The sequence below is a fragment of the Callospermophilus lateralis genome, chromosome 18 (genome assembly GCF_048772815.1).
Source record: "Callospermophilus lateralis isolate mCalLat2 chromosome 18, mCalLat2.hap1, whole genome shotgun sequence".
Classification (NCBI taxonomy): domain Eukaryota; kingdom Metazoa; phylum Chordata; class Mammalia; order Rodentia; family Sciuridae; genus Callospermophilus; species Callospermophilus lateralis.
In genome coordinates this window covers 11,038,784-11,053,844 of record NC_135322.1, presented here as the reverse complement: position 1 = coordinate 11,053,844, position 15,061 = coordinate 11,038,784, and the positions used below count along the sequence as shown (strand labels likewise).

The window sequence follows — 15,061 nt, the reverse complement described above, 5'->3', positions numbered from 1 at the left end:
AGAGGGAGACTGGACACTGGGGGGAACTGGCCTTGCTCTGTAAAGCGCTTCTGTGCCAGTGAGATGTATTTTATATTGTGACCCCAGCATAGTCTCGCACCAACCATGAATCCAACCAGCATTCAGAAATACTAGCACTGGAAGGTAGGGACACAATGATGAGACATCTTTTTTTTTAAAGGGTCCACACAAGTGAATAGATCATGGAAAAAGTTTTCAGAAGGAGCTAATGATGCTTATTTTGTGGAAGAGGAACCAGATTCAGAGAGTGGAAATTCCACTGCTGAAATTCATCCCACAAAAATTTTTGTGGCCAAATGTTTCTCAAATAACATCGTCAGTACAGTGGGTACAGTGGAATGCACATTCCTCCTGGGTGTGGTGACGCACACCTGTGATCCTAGCAACTCAGGAGGCTGAAGTGGGAGGATCACAAGTTCAAGATCAGCCTCTGCATTAAAGCAACCCAGCAAAACTCTATTTCAAAATGAAAGAAAAGGGCTGGGGATGTGACTTAGTGGTTAAGTGGCCCCTGGGGTTCAATCCCTGGCACCAAAAAATAAAAAATAAAGATAAAAAGCAAATTCTTGGACTTGTCCCCAAAGCTATTGGATCAGAAGTTTTGGGAAAGGACTCAGAATCCATATGCATAACAAACTCCCCAAGTTATTCTGGTGCAGTGGAGGGACGCAGGACATGAGCATGGTCTTCATCCTCCAGTCCGTTCAAACCAAGAGCTGCTGTTAGTCTTCTGGGTGCCCCAACAGTGTGAGCCCAGGGTGCCCTAGCCCTGGCCTCCTGGGGCTTGCAGTGGGGAGGAGACAGACCTGTGACAGACACATGGCCAGAGAGGCACAGGACAGTTCAGGGCCTGCAAGAGCCCATCATTATCCGTAAACAGGTTGCTCTGGTCTGTGAGGGAGGATGAGGGACTTGGTTGAGGATGAGGGAGCATCCATTCCTTTATTCCTTCTCTTGATCTTTACTTTTTCAGTTCTGAGGATTCATTCTTTTCTTTTAAATAAACCTTCTCTGAATCCTGGGGATCTGGGGACACTGACGATGACCCAGGTCTTGTCCTTTTCTCCCAGAGCTCACAGTAGGGTGTGGAAATTGAACACATCACAAATAACATTTTCAACTACAAATTCAGGCATTTCCCTGAGGGGCTGTATAGCTAGATGTGACCCACGTTCCTGATCCATCAGGAGAAGCAGGGATTCTTCCTGAAAGAGGAGGACTTCCTTGGATGAGGAGGGGTTCACCTGGCAACGGGGAGGGGCCACAGAAAGGGAGATCCAGGCAGAGGAAGCCAAGCACAGCCACCCTCCTGGGCAGGGGCTTTCTGAAGTCTCGGCTTCCACCTGACCCACCTCCCACCCCGCAGCCTGGAAGGACCTCCCTCCTACAAGCCACCCACCCCAAAGGCAAAGCTGGAGGAGCCAGAGATGGTGAGCACTTCCCCTGGAATCCAAGCTGTCCCCACTCCTTACCTTCCTTTCCCCACGGGGTGGGCTTGCGGGAGAAGCCCGTGGCCCCAGACCTGCCCTCTCCCTCCTGCCACAGCCCTCCCAGCTCTTCACTCTGGGGGCCTCGGAGCACAGCCCACTCAAGACTCCCTACTTTGACGCTGGCATCTCGTGCGCTGAGCAGGTAGGAGCTCAGGAGAAGACAGATGGGTTTAGGGTCTTGGTAGCAAGGGTTGAGGGTCAGGCCCTGGCCTTTAAGGGTGACAACCCAAATCAGGCTGTGTCTCTGGCTGGACTGACTACTCTGAGATGTGTTCAAGATTCAGTGAAGGAGGTCAGGAGTAAAAGGCCGACCACACAAGGGTAAAGTCGTCCCAGCAATGCAGACTGGCTCAGCATCTCCGTTTTCCAGGTACTGCCTGGAGCTGGGTCAAGGCAGTAGAGTTGCTCCCCTTCACTGGTCTCCTGGAGGTCAGGGGTCAGACTGCAGCTGAGACAAGCTGAGGTTCAAAGAGCTGTTTAAGGCTCAAGGTTAAATACTTAAAGGCAAGACTGAGGTGAAGATTCATGGGTAAAGACAGGAATCAAGTGGCAAAGGCCCCTGAGGTCCCTGTTCTGGGCTTTGGGTTGGAGATGGGTTTATGATTGTCCCAGTATAGCATCAGCTCAGAGAACCAGCTCAGCAGGAGTGGAGTCAGGTCTGATTGGCATAGGGGAGAGGGGGTCAGGATCTGTGGGTCAAGGGGTGGATTGGGACTCTCATGCCCAGGAGATGACCTTGAATTCCAACTCCCTCCCCACCTCCAGGAAATGCCTCGATACCACGAGCTGCCCACCTTGGAAGAGCGGTCGGGACCACTGCTGTTGGGGGCCACAAGCTTGGGGTCCCCTGTGCTGGTGCCTCCAGGACCACCTACTGTGGAGGAAGTTTCCCTGGATCTAGAGGAGGATGAGGAGGAGGAAGAGGAGGAGGAAGACTATCTGGACAAGATCAACCCCATCTACGATGCCCTGTCCTACCCCAGCCCCACTGATTCCTACCAGGGCAAAGGCTTTGTTGTGTCCAGAGCCATGTATGTGTGAGTCACCAAGGCTCTGACCTCTCACTGCACCTGATCCCTTGGCCTTCTGCCAGGGATCTAGTACCCCTGACCGCTGGCCAAGCCACGTCAGTTAACACATGTGCATCCCACCAACCACTTCCACCTTAGTGGCTTCACTAAGACCTCTAGCCCATGATCTCTGTCCCAGAGAAACCTGCCATGACCAAGGAAACTTGATGACTTCATCTCCTGAGGCAGAGGGTAGGGAGGATATATTTCTGCACAAACTCTGACCCCAAGGACTCTTCTGAGGCTGTGACCTTAGACCATACCACTCTCCCCACAAAGACTCCACACCTCAGATTGGTCTCAGGCAGTGAAGTCCCAATAGGTCTGCGATGGTGGGCATTACCGGTTCCCTGCTGCATAGACCTGAGCCCTCCAGGCAGCAGAGCACCACTTGTCCTCTCCTACCTATTCCCCAAAAGTGGGAGGGAGGGAATTCCCCAGGCCAAGGCAGAGCTCTCCCATCCCCCTCCTCCTGCAGGCAGGAGTCTCAGGGCCCAAACCCTCCCCTGAGCCCACCACCCCATTCCTGTCTACAGAGCATGATGCCCCAGCCCATTGCTAGATGGGGTGAGCCTCGTGCAGTGTGCCTTGACAGCCCAACGCGGGGAGGAGCATTTACTGTTACCTGGAAGACTACTGAATCCCTTTACCCCTGCCGGGTTGGAAAGTGGGTCACCTGGGTTGGGGGTAGAAGATATTGTATTGTTTTGTAAACTAAAATTTCCTACAAACTATGAATTTATACTTTGAACAGGTCTTGCGTTTTCTGTGGGCAGTGAAGGGGGCGGGAATGGGAGTAAAGAGATGATGGATAATGGAAGGAGAGGGCAGAAGCCCTGGGCATGCAATGTGGTAATGAAAAGAATTAGGGCAGCAGCAGTCCAATGGTGATGGGTAGAAATAAACGCAGCAAAGGTTTAAACATGAGTAATTAGGTAAGGGGTTTAGTTTTAATGGCAAAGCGGCAAGTAAACAGACTCGGGGCAAAATTACAAATCTAACAGGAGCCCTAGGCTTAACGGATAATCCGTCTGAATGAGCAAGAGGCAGAATAAAGAATAACGGAAAGACGGGCGGTGGGCATGACGGACGGTGGACAGGAGTGGGCAGAGCCGAACACGATGGTTAACTAGGGACGGGGCAGGAGATCGGTGAACGGGAACAGGCAGAAGCGGGTTGAAGAAAGTTCAGGCAACGAAGCTGAAATTAATGGGGCGAAGGCACGATGGGTAATGGGACGGGAATGAATGGGCCAAAGATAGAAGCCGCAGTGACGCAGGGAGCCGACAGCATGATGGGTAACGAAAGGGGTGGGTCCAGGGCAAAAGTAACGTTAAGGAGTAATGGCATTGTGGGTAACGAGCAGGGCAGGGTTCACCGAACAGGTTAGCGTTCTCCCGGGGCACTGTGGGAAAGACCTGCACTTCCGGTTCTCGGTGAGCGACTCTGGAGTAGAGAGAGTGCCCCTTTGCCGCGGTGCCTGGTGGGACGCGAGGCCTGACCTTGCTGCCTAGCAGCCCCTGCCGCGCAACCCACCTTTACCTGTGTCCTTCGACCCTGGTATGTTAGCCAATGAGAGAACAAAAGTGAGACGTCATCAAGATCAGCCCTCTGTTCACCACAGACACAATCAGGATGCTCCAAGGGCCAAAGCCGACCAATTACCATAGCGCTTGCAGCGGGGCGGAGTCGAAAGAGGGTGGTCCTTCAGGAGAGAGGCGGGACGAAGCGTCAATGGGCGTTGCAAAGTGCGCAGTACAGACCAATTGGTGGGCTAGCCCCGGAACCCGCGGCATCGGGAGCCAATAGGCGTGGGTGCCGCAAGCCAATAGGAAGGACCAGAAGCTCTGCTAGGACGCTTGCGTGTGGAAACCAATCGAAAAGGACATTCGGGAGAGGTGGGTGGGACTTCCAGCCACGACTCCAATTGCAAGGCCCGGCGCCGAAGACCGTGGGTGGAACCTAGTGCTCACTGAACCAATGGGTCAAACGGGGCGGAGTGACGGTGGCGGCGGCGGCGGCAGTGAGTTCGGTTGCGCGTGGCGCACGGGGTGGGAGCGGAGCCCAGGCCGGGAGCAGGCGCCACCGCCAGTGAGAACTTGGGTCTGGAGCAGGGCAGGGGTTCACTGGGGCTGAGTCCGGGGCGCGCGGGCCCTGACCTCTGCCCTTTGACCTCTCCCCTCGTAGGCCACCATGGGGAACGTGTTGGCCGCTAGCTCGCCGCCCGCAGGGCCGCCGCCTCCACCTGCGCCGGCCCTCGTGGGACTGCCGCCACCTCCGCCCTCGCCGCCGGGCTTCACGCTGCCGCCGCTCGGAGGCGGCCTTGGTGCTGGGGCCAGCGCGGGTCGAGGTTCGGACCGAACCGCGGGGGCTGCCACCGTCAGTGCCGCAGGGGTCGCTGACAACGGGGCCTGCGACTGCCTGCCCAACCCCGGCACGTTCGAGGAGTGCCACCGGAAGTGCAAGGGTGAGGGGCGAGGGGCCTCGGCCGGTGATCCTGATGCCCTGAGCTCTGGGAGGGGTGCGGGGCCGGCGCGGAGAGGACACTGGGGACCTTGGGAATTGGCGCGCACCATTGGAGTCACTCAACAGAGCGTTTGGTGTTGACGTTGGGAGCAAATGATGGAAAGTTGGACTTGGGCATAGAACGATGAACCAGATGGTGGAACCGCAGGGTGGACTGCTGTAGGGTGGAGAGAAGCCGTAGACAGCCCTGGAGCTCCAGGATCAGTCACAGCAGACTTCTAGTATGATCGGGAAGGGAACTGAGGCCCAAGGTCACTGTGTCAGCAAGGTTCCCGTGAGGGGTGGGGCCCAAGGCTTTTGGGGTCCTGGCCTGGAGTAATTATGGTAGTAATAGTGATGGAGACCTATTGAGTTCTGTTCTGCTATTTAGCTTATCGTAATTCATTAAGTCTTTGGAACAGTTCCATTTAGTGCGATCTCCCATCTTACAGATGATGAGTTTGACATAAAGTAACTTGGTTAAAGTCACGCAAATGGTGGCATTGGGTGTTGGACACTGGCAAAGTTCCTGGCCCTGTCCACTAGACATTACTGCCTCCCTAACTGGTTGTGATACTTTGGAGATCTTCTGATGTGGGTCTCTGGAGAGAGCTGGGTGGTGAAGGAGAGTTGACCGTTGGTGTGTCATTTGTTGAGTGGAGTGTGACAGCAATTCTCTCCTCCAGAGCTGTTTCCCATTCAGATGGAGGGTGTCAAGCTTACAGTCAACAAAGGGTTGAGTAACCATTTCCAGGTGAGCCCTCCAGGTACCTTTACCCACCAGAGGTCATCATAGCCATCCCCTGCATCTGCACAAGCAAATTCCCTTACTGTCCCTAAAGGGCTGGGCTCCTTCGTACTTGAAAGAACTCAGAGACACTATGCCAGGCTGAATACTCAGTGGGGCCACTGGTAGGGTTTTGGGACAAAGAATCAAGAGATGCCCCTGGCTTCATAGCATGCAGGCAGGAGTGATGTGCCAGGTGTCAGCCACCTGCAGCCCACCCTTTTTGAATCTCTAATCTAGTTAGGTCATACCTCCTAGTCTGTCCTTTATTAGCGGTAAGGTGTAACCCAGGGCCTCACCTTGGCTAAACATGCACTCTACCACTAAGCTACCCCCACCCCAGTTTTCATCCCCTGCCCAGAAATCCTGTCTTTGCCCCCTCCATTGGGGAAGCCAGACTGGCAAGTACCCTACAACTTTCCCTTTTCTCCCAGGTGAACCACACAGTAGCCCTCAGCACAATCGGGGAGTCCAACTACCACTTCGGGGTCACGTATGTGGGGACAAAGCAGCTGAGTCCCACAGAGGTGAGGTTCCTTTTGCCATCTGCTTGAACAGATATGTAGCCAAACGCCCATCTCAGACCTCAGTGTTGGGAATGGGGACTGGAACTCTCCAAGAGGTGTTGGAACGTGGCAGTCCCTTCTCCAGCAACTTCCCTGAGCCCCTGCTCTTTCTCTCTCTGGTCTTGTGCTGAGTGATGCTGGAGGGGGGACCAGGGTGATCACAACACCAGACAGTGATGACCCATGGGCAGGGCTGGGTATCAGGTTGTGGGATTTTAAAAGCCAGGTGCTTGGATTTTTCTCTAGGGGGCGCTAGAGAGCCATGGAACATTTGAACAGGGGAAAGATGATCATCACATTTGTGCTTCAAACATTCCCTCGGACTGCCATGGGGAGGCAGGATATTGGGGTGGGGGTGACTGTAGGCCTGGACTGAGGGAGACAGTGCTCATTTAGGCCCCTGTTTCTATTATCTATTTCCCTTCAATAAATTCATTTATTCAGCAAAACTTTGTTGTAATTCTGTTGTATGCCTAGCTTTGTGCTGGGATACAGTAGTGACTGAGACACCCGTGAGACTCATAGTCTAGTAGAGTGGGACAGATCTCTTCCCTGAGAGTAATGATCCAGGGTGGGCACAAAATGGGGAAATTCAAAGGCTGTGGGGACCCAGAGAGATGCCCTAACCTGGCCCAGGAGCTGAGGGGGTGCTTTATGGAGGAGGGAGCCTTGTGCTGAGCCTCTGACTCCAGATTCAGGGCTTGGGCCTCCTGATGACATACTAAAGTGCTGCCTTCCAACCTCTAACCTGCCCTCTCCCCCCCGCAGGCGTTCCCAGTGCTGGTGGGTGACATGGATAACAGTGGCAGCCTCAACGCTCAGGTCATTCACCAGCTGGGCCCTGGCCTCAGGTCCAAGATGGCCATCCAGGTGAGTGAGGGTGAGCACCACCTACTCCTGGGCCAGCCAGGTGCTCCTGGCACAGCTGCTGCCCTTACACTCCCCTCCCCCACAGACCCAGCAGTCGAAGTTTGTGAACTGGCAGGTGGATGGGGAGTACCGGGGTTCCGACTTCACGGCAGCCGTCACCCTAGGAAACCCAGACGTTCTCGTGGGTTCAGGTAAGAGGCAGAAGCCTTGGAGGGTGGTCGCAAACCCCTGTCCCAGCCTTAGCAAATCTGTTTGCTTCTCTGGACCTGCTTTTCCACCCTGTGAGAAGTGATGGGAGGGACTGGCTCTGAAACCGGCCAGGCTGGGGTGGCTCGGTGGTGGAGTGCTTGACCGCCACTCTGGTCTGGGACGTGGGCCTTGGTTTCCTCCTGGGTGGACATGGGTGCCTCTGAACCAGTGGGTGGCTTCATAGTTGGTGTCCCGTTGACAGGAATCTTAGAGCGACGCTAGCTATAGGTAGGTACTCAAGTCACGTGAGTTGCTTTTGATGTTTTAACTGGGGGGGCGGGGCTCCATGTTGGTTCTGGGGCACAGAAAAGGTCACTAGATGACAGAGGCCACGTGCAGTTGTGAAGAGAGGTGGGGGCTGAGGATTCCTGTCTGGGTGGGGTAGGGTCAGGGACTGTGGCTCTGTCTGTATTTCTAGCCTGTCCCTCTCAGTTCCCTTTTTTAGGTGACTTGTGTGTGTCACTGGTCTCCTGGGTACCTAGAGAGTGGGGGGGGGGGTTCTGGGTTTAAGCTGGGGATTAAAGAAAACTGTCCGGCCTCCTGGATCTTCCATTACAATAGGGCAGACACAGGGAAGGAGGGGCAGGCGAAGGTGACAGATAGGCCTCTTTCCATAGGTGACATAAGAACCTTGTGAGGGAAGGAACCAGGCAGGTGGCAGGGAGGGTGGTTTGGCCTAAGGAACCAGAAGTGCAAAGGCCCTGAGGCAGGACCCTTGAAACAAACTCCAAGGTCACAGGATTTTGACCTTTCTTCTGAGTGAGTCTGGGGTGATAGGAGGGTTTTAAGTGGGTGAGAGACAAGGTCTGATGTAGCTTGTCACAGGACCCCTCATGCTGATGCTTGGGGAACAGTATAAGGGATCGGGATGGAGGGGATTGGTTCTGGCTTGGCTGGAAGGGGATTCGCCTGACACTGGGCGCCGGGGTGATGGGAATCGGACAGCTCTGCCGTCTCAGTCTTGAACAGCGGGGAGGATGGAGCCAGCAGTTCCTGGACTGCGTGCTCGTGGAGCGTGGGCTCTTGGGATGAGTCCTGAGCCAGTGAGTACACGGTGTTAGGGAACCAGGGCCGGTTTGGGATCCCTGGGGTGCCCAGGGACAGTTGTTACTTCTTCCTGTGAGAGGCCAGGGAGATTTCTCAGAGAAGTTGTCACCTTCACGCTTCCAGAGAAAGGAGAAACCACCCCCAGCCAGAGACAAGAGTGAGAATATTCGAGGCCAGGCAGCACCTAGACCAGGACTTGGCAGAGGAAAGGGCCATGTCATAAAATCAGGAGACAGGGAAGGCGGGGAAGGCAGCAGGTGACAGGAGGGGCCTCAAAGACCAGGAGGAATCACTTCCTGTCCCCTGCTGACCTGTCTTCACTCCTTCTCTCACCCTCACTCCAGCTGAGTCACGCAGGCTTTTCCAGTAGTTCTTTCCACCCCAGGACATTTGCACGCACTATTTCTGCTGCCTCTCTCCTGCCTCAGTGTGGCTGCCATCAGCGCACCCTCTCAGGAAGCCTTTCTTGACTGACTGGTGTCCATCTTTGCACTGTATCACCTTGCCCTGTCCCTGGACCTTGTGGCACTTGTGGTTGTTTTCCTCCCTGCTGCTGGCCTTCCAGAGGGGAGGGCGAGGGCAAGGGCTGGCCCCCATCATCCCTGTGTGCTCTTCCCTGTGTCCCTGTGTGTGCAGAGCCTGGAACCCTGCTGAAAACAGCTGAAGCTCAGAAAGTGCCAAGGAGCAGGGCCGGGCGGGGCAGGTCCTGCTGTGGCTTTGGCTTGTTGTGGTGGTGCTGGGGGTGGAACCCTGGGCTTGCGCTCTCCCTGAGCCACCCTCAGGCCCGGGTCCTGCTTTGTACCTCTTCTAGGTCAGGCCTGGCCCCCCACGCTTGCTCAGCACCCCGGCCTCTGGTGCAAGGGCCAGGGGAAGGGGCTTGGTGGGTCCCTCAGCCGCCTCGAAGGGCAGCTGCCTCTGTCCCCACCTTACCGAAACCCAGAGAGGACACAGGGCATGTCAGACTCAGTTCCCTGCTCTGCTTTGTGGACCCCACTCCCCGTGCCGCCTTGCCAGCAGATTGCTCTGTGCTCCCCAGCGCGCCTCCTGAGCACACCGCCACCACGGTCCTTACACGTGTCTGTTCATCTCCTCAGACACCAAGACAGCCCTCTGCCCAAGGCACCACTGAGTCACTTGCCGAACACAGTGACTCAGACTTGGACTCGGGCTCCACCTGCCCTGAGCCTCAGTCTCCTTGTCTGTTACATGGCCATGATGGCACAGCCACCATTTAATGACATATTGATTGGAGAGCTCTCCTTGGCCCTAAGCCGTATGCGCTACTTCCTCGGCAGACCCAGGGGTGAAGTCAGTTGCCTGGGGCCACAGGACTGGGGTCCCTGGAGCTTCTGCTATGCCCTGAGCACCTGCCTAGGAGGGCAGGGCTGGGAGACACGCAGGGGACTGAGACAGGACAGCACTTAGAGTCCCCAGGGGCTTAGGACATAGCTCAGAGGTAGAGCACTTGCCCTTTGTGTGTGAACCCAGGGGTACTTACTTAACCACTGAGCCATGCCCCCAGCCCTTTTTTTTTTTTTAATCTTGAGACCAAGTTTCAATCACCAACACCACACACACACAAAAAAAACATTGACATGATGAATGTGCTCTTGGTTGGGGAATCCTATCCAGGAAAAGTTCAGATTGCTATAATGACTTCCAACAAGGGGCCCCGTCTTGCCAGCAGTGACAAGGACAGTTTCTCTAAAATGGCAGTGTGTGGCCCAAAGGGCAAGAATCAGGGAAAGGAGAGGGAAACGCTCATCGGTCACTGTGGTGTGACAGAGGCAGAGAGAGTCTGGCTGAGTCAGGAGCCCCCTTTCTGCAGGTGCCCCCTGCCTCCGCCTCTGCCGTAGGCGGCCACCACTTGTTCAGTCCTGCCCCCGGTGACTTCCCAAGCAGCAGCGCTGCTGGGGCCCTAGCCCAGCTGGGCCAAGGCCAGGTGTGGCATCCCAGCCTGCTGTCCCACCACTCCTGCCCAGCAGGTTTGGGCAGCAGCTGGGCAGACAGGGCCCCTTTCCCAGCCTGCCTGAGGCCTCTCCCCACACAGAGGAGAGGTGGCTCTGGGCCACCTCCCCTGCTGCTCTCATGGAGCACAGTTTTGTTGATCATCAAGGGGATGCCGGGCTCCTTTATGTGATGCAGAGGATCAAATCCAGTGCCTCATGCACACTAGGCGAGCGCTCTACCACTCAGCCCCAGCCCAAGCTCCGTTTTATTTTTGTGATGCTGGGGATGGGACCCAGGGCCTGGCTCTGTAGGCAAGCCTCCCCCACTGCGGCCCACGGCCTGCAGGCATCCTGTTAAGTGCTAGAAACTCAAAATGCCTGGGCTCTTCTTTGGAGTGGGGAAGACATTTCAAAAACAGCTGGAAACTCTCATGGTCAGGGACCTCCTGCATTCCTGTCCACTGCCCAGGAGGGGCGGAGGCGGGACACCAGGGCGGGGGAGTTCAGTGGGGGCAGACCCCAGAGAGGCAGCCAAACCTCAGAAACGCTTAGAAGATGCGGGTGTCCGGCTGGCAGTGGGAATGGTTCACCAGCTGAAGGGGCAGTGGCATAGGCCCAGGGTGAAGCAGGAGAGCCCTGTGTGTTCATGCAGCTCCGTGGGGTAACGGCTCAGGTGTTAAGAGAAGGGAATGAGGCTTTTTTTTTGAAGTTGGGACCAAGCCACAGAGGGTCTCGGCTGTGCAGTGAGAAGCCAGGATCTTTTCAAGGTTCTGGGGAGCCGTCGCAGATTGTGGGCATGGGGAGAACAGAATCAGGTTCGTGTTTGGAGAGAGGGACGGGGGAGGTGGGAGAGGCAGCTGGAGATATGGAGAGTGGCTAGAGACACCTGGGGATGTGCTGGCCCTTGTCCCAGTAGTTCCCACAGCTGGAAGGCCATTGGAGATGCTGTGTCGAGTCCCTGTGTCTGTGACTGGATGGCTTCTTCTCTGAGGCCTCAGTTGCTGTACAGATGGCAGAGGGGTGGCTTGACAGTGCAGTCTCGATCGTGCTGGGCGCTTCATTGTGTCATCTGCTCACTGGAGAAAGGAGGGTCACAATGGTCAGAGGAACCTGGGGGCCCAGCTCCAGCCCACCGCAGTGCCCTGGCCAGGAACTTGAGGCCCCTGTCCATTCTGGCTGGCCCCTCTTACAGGCTGCCAGCCCCGCTGGCTGGCCCAACCAAGGTGGTCATTCACCTGCCCCTGAGAATCTGCCTCTCAGTTCCCCACCTGGGAAGCCACTGGTCTCCGGGCTCCGCCCCGACCTGTCCTCTCTGCACCCTGCCTTCCCCGTCCCTTGGGGCTGCTACTTCTCTGGGGGTCTCGTCCTGTGCGCCCACGTCTGTGTCTACCAGTCTTGCCTTGTCCCTCTCCTTTGGTCCCAGCGTCTGTGCTGTCTTCAGTGCTGTGTCTGCAGCTCCTTCCTCCCCTGTCAGGTGACATGGCTCTTGTCGCCTGGGCTCTGCTGGGCTCCAGAGACCCAAGCAAATCACTGTCGTCCTCGGCCTCGAGGAGTCACGCTGGCCGTCGCTGTTCACGCAGGCCTCTGGTGCGGACCCCAGTGTGACGGGTCCTAGTGGTGATGGACCTGTCAGTTGGTCTTTGTCACAACCCCAGGGAGGAGTCATGTTAACAGAGAAGTGATATCAGTGGCCAAGGCCACTGGGCTGGCAGTGCTGGGCAGCCACCTCCCATCCTCCACTGTGCCCTCCTGCCCACTCCCCTCCTGCCTCTTGCTGCACCAGCGAGGCCTAGAGCCTGGGCTGGGGCATGGCGGCCTGGCTCCGCCCTGGCACATTTTGTGAGCCTGGGGGAGAGACCCGCCTCCCTCAGCGTCTGCCCCCGTCCATCTGTGCTGGGGTGACTGGGCTGCACCGGGCCAGGTGGAGTCCTGCAGGCCAGGGTGCCGTCACAGGCCTGGGAGGCTGACCCCCTGCAGGTTAGCAAGCCAGGAGCTGTTGTGAGGGCAGGATCAAGGCCCGCAGGTAGGGACCAGGGACCCGCCCAGCTTCCTGTAGGCGGAGCCTGTCCCTACCCTCTGGCTGGGCTGGAGCTGTCTGTCCCCTGCCCTCAGGAATCCTCGTGGCCCACTACCTCCAGAGCATCACACCATGCCTGGCCCTGGGTGGAGAGCTGGTCTACCACCGGCGGCCCGGAGAAGAAGGCACCGTCATGTCGCTGGCTGGGAAATACACACGTGAGCCTGGGCTGAGGGCAGGGCCAGGACCTGGCTTCCCAGATGGCGCGTCTCCTTGGTGACCACCCCCACTGTCCTCTCTTACAGTTAACAACTGGTTGGCCACAGTGACACTGGGCCAAGCAGGCATGCACGCGACATACTACCACAAAGCCAGTGACCAGGTGAGCTGGCGGCCCGTGTGGAGGGCGTGCTCACAGGCCGGGGTCTCGGGCTGTGCACCTGGAACCCAGAGGTGGCAGCTCACTCTTGCGCTGTCCGCTCCTCCAGCTGCAGGTAGGCGTGGAGTTCGAGGCCAGCACGAGGATGCAGGACACCAGCGTCTCCTTTGGGTACCAGCTGGACCTGCCGAAGGCCAACCTCCTCTTCAAAGGTAAAGCCTGTTTCCCTCCGTGGAAAACAGATAAGAGGTGACTCAGCTCGTGGTGGGTGTGGAGGCCAAAGGAGATGAGGGACGGCTATGTGCCGGGCTTTTGTGGGCCTCCCAAGCACCCAGGGAGGCTTTTAAAAGCAGGTGCTGGGGCCCCACCCCTGGAACATCTGATGGCCATGTCTGGGCCGAACCCAGAGCATCGCGTTCTCTGCCCAGCCCCCCAGCTCTCGTCGCCCTCTCTGCTGTGGCTTGCTGTCCTTCCCCACCCCCCATAAGAAGGCACCCTGGAAATCTTGTGCTCCCCATTCATCCCACATTAGTAGGAATTGAGGCTCTGGGAAGTGACCTGGTCACCAGGATGACTGTCTCCAGTCCTGATGACCATGCCTGAGCCGCAGTGGTCCTAGGTTTAAGGTAGGCAGCAGCCACCTGGGGGGCCAGGAACTTGTCCACTGCTGCAGCCTGCCCTCCTGGTGACCCTCTGCTACATGGCCAGCCTGCGTGAGGGGACCTTCTGGAGTGGCAGGTTTGCTTCTGGCACCTTCCTTCTGAACCTTCACAAGGTGCGGTGACAGCTCCATGCAGTGGCCCATCTGCAAGGCCCTGCACGATCCTTAGAAGACATCTCGGTCTTTGGGCAGAGGCGGCCCCAGCTCGGCCCTGTCTGCAGGCCCACAATGGGGAGCGCTGCCCGGTCCCTGGAGGAGGATGACCCAGAGTGGACCCACTGGGGTGGGGTCCCAGGGTCCTGGCAAGGGCTTCCCAGAGCGAGGAGCAAGCTGTCTGCTCCCAGGAGTGAAGGGGCTGGGCTGCACGGAGTGGCTTCCAGGTGCAGGTTGCTGTGGTCAGCCGCCTGAGGAGGCCTGGAGTGGCCACATAGGGGCGGGCTGGGACCTTGCACGTCTCTTAGCACAGCTGTTGACCCACAGGCTCCGTGGACAGTAACTGGATCGTGGGCGCCACCCTGGAGAAGAAGCTGCCGCCCCTGCCTCTGACGCTGGCCCTCGGGGCCTTCCTGAACCACCGCAAGAACAAGTTCCAGTGCGGCTTCGGCCTCACCATCGGCTGAGTCCACTCTCTGCCTCCACGCCCTTCCTCCTCCTCCACCTCCCACGGAGGGAGACCTGAGCCCCTCCCCCTCCTCTCCCTCCCTCCTCCAGGGTCGGGGGCAGCGGAAAGGAGGGGACCCACCACCCCAGCAGCTGAGGAGGGGGTCCTGGATCCGAGGGGGCGCTTCGGGACTCTGAGCGCCGGGGCCGGGTGAGCCCAGTGGGCCTGGGGTCCCAGGGGGGATTCCGGAATCCGGGCGCTGGATTCTGAGCACCAGGGCAGAAGTGGCCAGACAACCTCAGGGAGGAGTGTCATGGCGTCCCCATCCTTCACAGAGGGCCCCGCCGAGCCCGCCCAAGGGGCAGCAAGAGGAGCTCCCCACCCCGTCAGCCTGCCCTGCCCACTTTCCCTTCTACCCCTCGGTATAAATCATGTTTATAAGTTATGGAAGAACTGGGACATTTTACAGAAAAAATGAAAAAAAAAAAAAAAAAACAATATACATGGGGGAAAAAGCAGTTGAGGTGAGGGGCCTCCATTTTCTGTGGTTCTTCCCGCCGTGGCCAGCAGGGGGCGCGGGGAGCCAGGGTACAGGATGGCCTGGCGCTCTGCTAGGGAAGAGCCTGGCCAGGACCACAGTGCCCCCGTGGCCTGTGCCCCACAGGGACAGCACAGCCTTCCTTTGCAAGAGGGCGGGGTCTCCAGGCCAGTGGCCACAGAGGACTTTGTTCCTGCAGACTGAAGCAACAGGGATGACTGGGGCTGGGGGCAGGGTCCCCCAGACTCCAGGATCTTCCCAGATGACACAGGAACAGGGTGGTAGGACTTCTCAGGACCTTCACAGCTTTC

General features: G+C 57.4%; 2 protein-coding genes across 3 annotated transcripts in view; both read left to right on the top strand.

Annotated features, from left to right (window-relative positions):
• Positions 1 to 3,332, top strand: part of Nectin2 (nectin cell adhesion molecule 2) — a 28,284-nt gene extending 24,952 nt beyond the window's left edge. Inside the window, exons 7-9 of one of the 2 annotated variants that reach the window (XM_076837931.2) lie at positions 1,388 to 1,451; positions 1,567 to 1,653; positions 2,277 to 3,332. In XM_076837931.2, coding sequence (XP_076694046.1) covers positions 1,388 to 1,451; positions 1,567 to 1,653; positions 2,277 to 2,552 — 427 coding nt within the window. In that variant the 3' untranslated portion in view covers positions 2,553 to 3,332. The remainder of the gene's footprint in view (positions 1 to 1,387; positions 1,452 to 1,566; positions 1,654 to 2,276) is intronic. The other variant, XM_076837932.2, reaches the window with a different exon arrangement.
• A 1,248-nt stretch (positions 3,333 to 4,580) lies between these two features.
• On the top strand, positions 4,581 to 14,657 carry Tomm40 (translocase of outer mitochondrial membrane 40). Its single transcript, XM_076838322.1, has 10 exons — positions 4,581 to 4,672; positions 4,769 to 5,048; positions 5,773 to 5,840; positions 6,308 to 6,400; positions 7,208 to 7,309; positions 7,395 to 7,500; positions 12,667 to 12,789; positions 12,877 to 12,953; positions 13,060 to 13,162; positions 14,092 to 14,657. Exons 2-10 carry the CDS (start codon positions 4,775 to 4,777, stop codon positions 14,229 to 14,231), a joined length of 1,086 nt encoding a protein of 361 aa, XP_076694437.1. The 5' UTR covers positions 4,581 to 4,672; positions 4,769 to 4,774; the 3' UTR covers positions 14,232 to 14,657.
• The last annotated feature ends 404 nt before the right edge of the window (positions 14,658 to 15,061 follow it).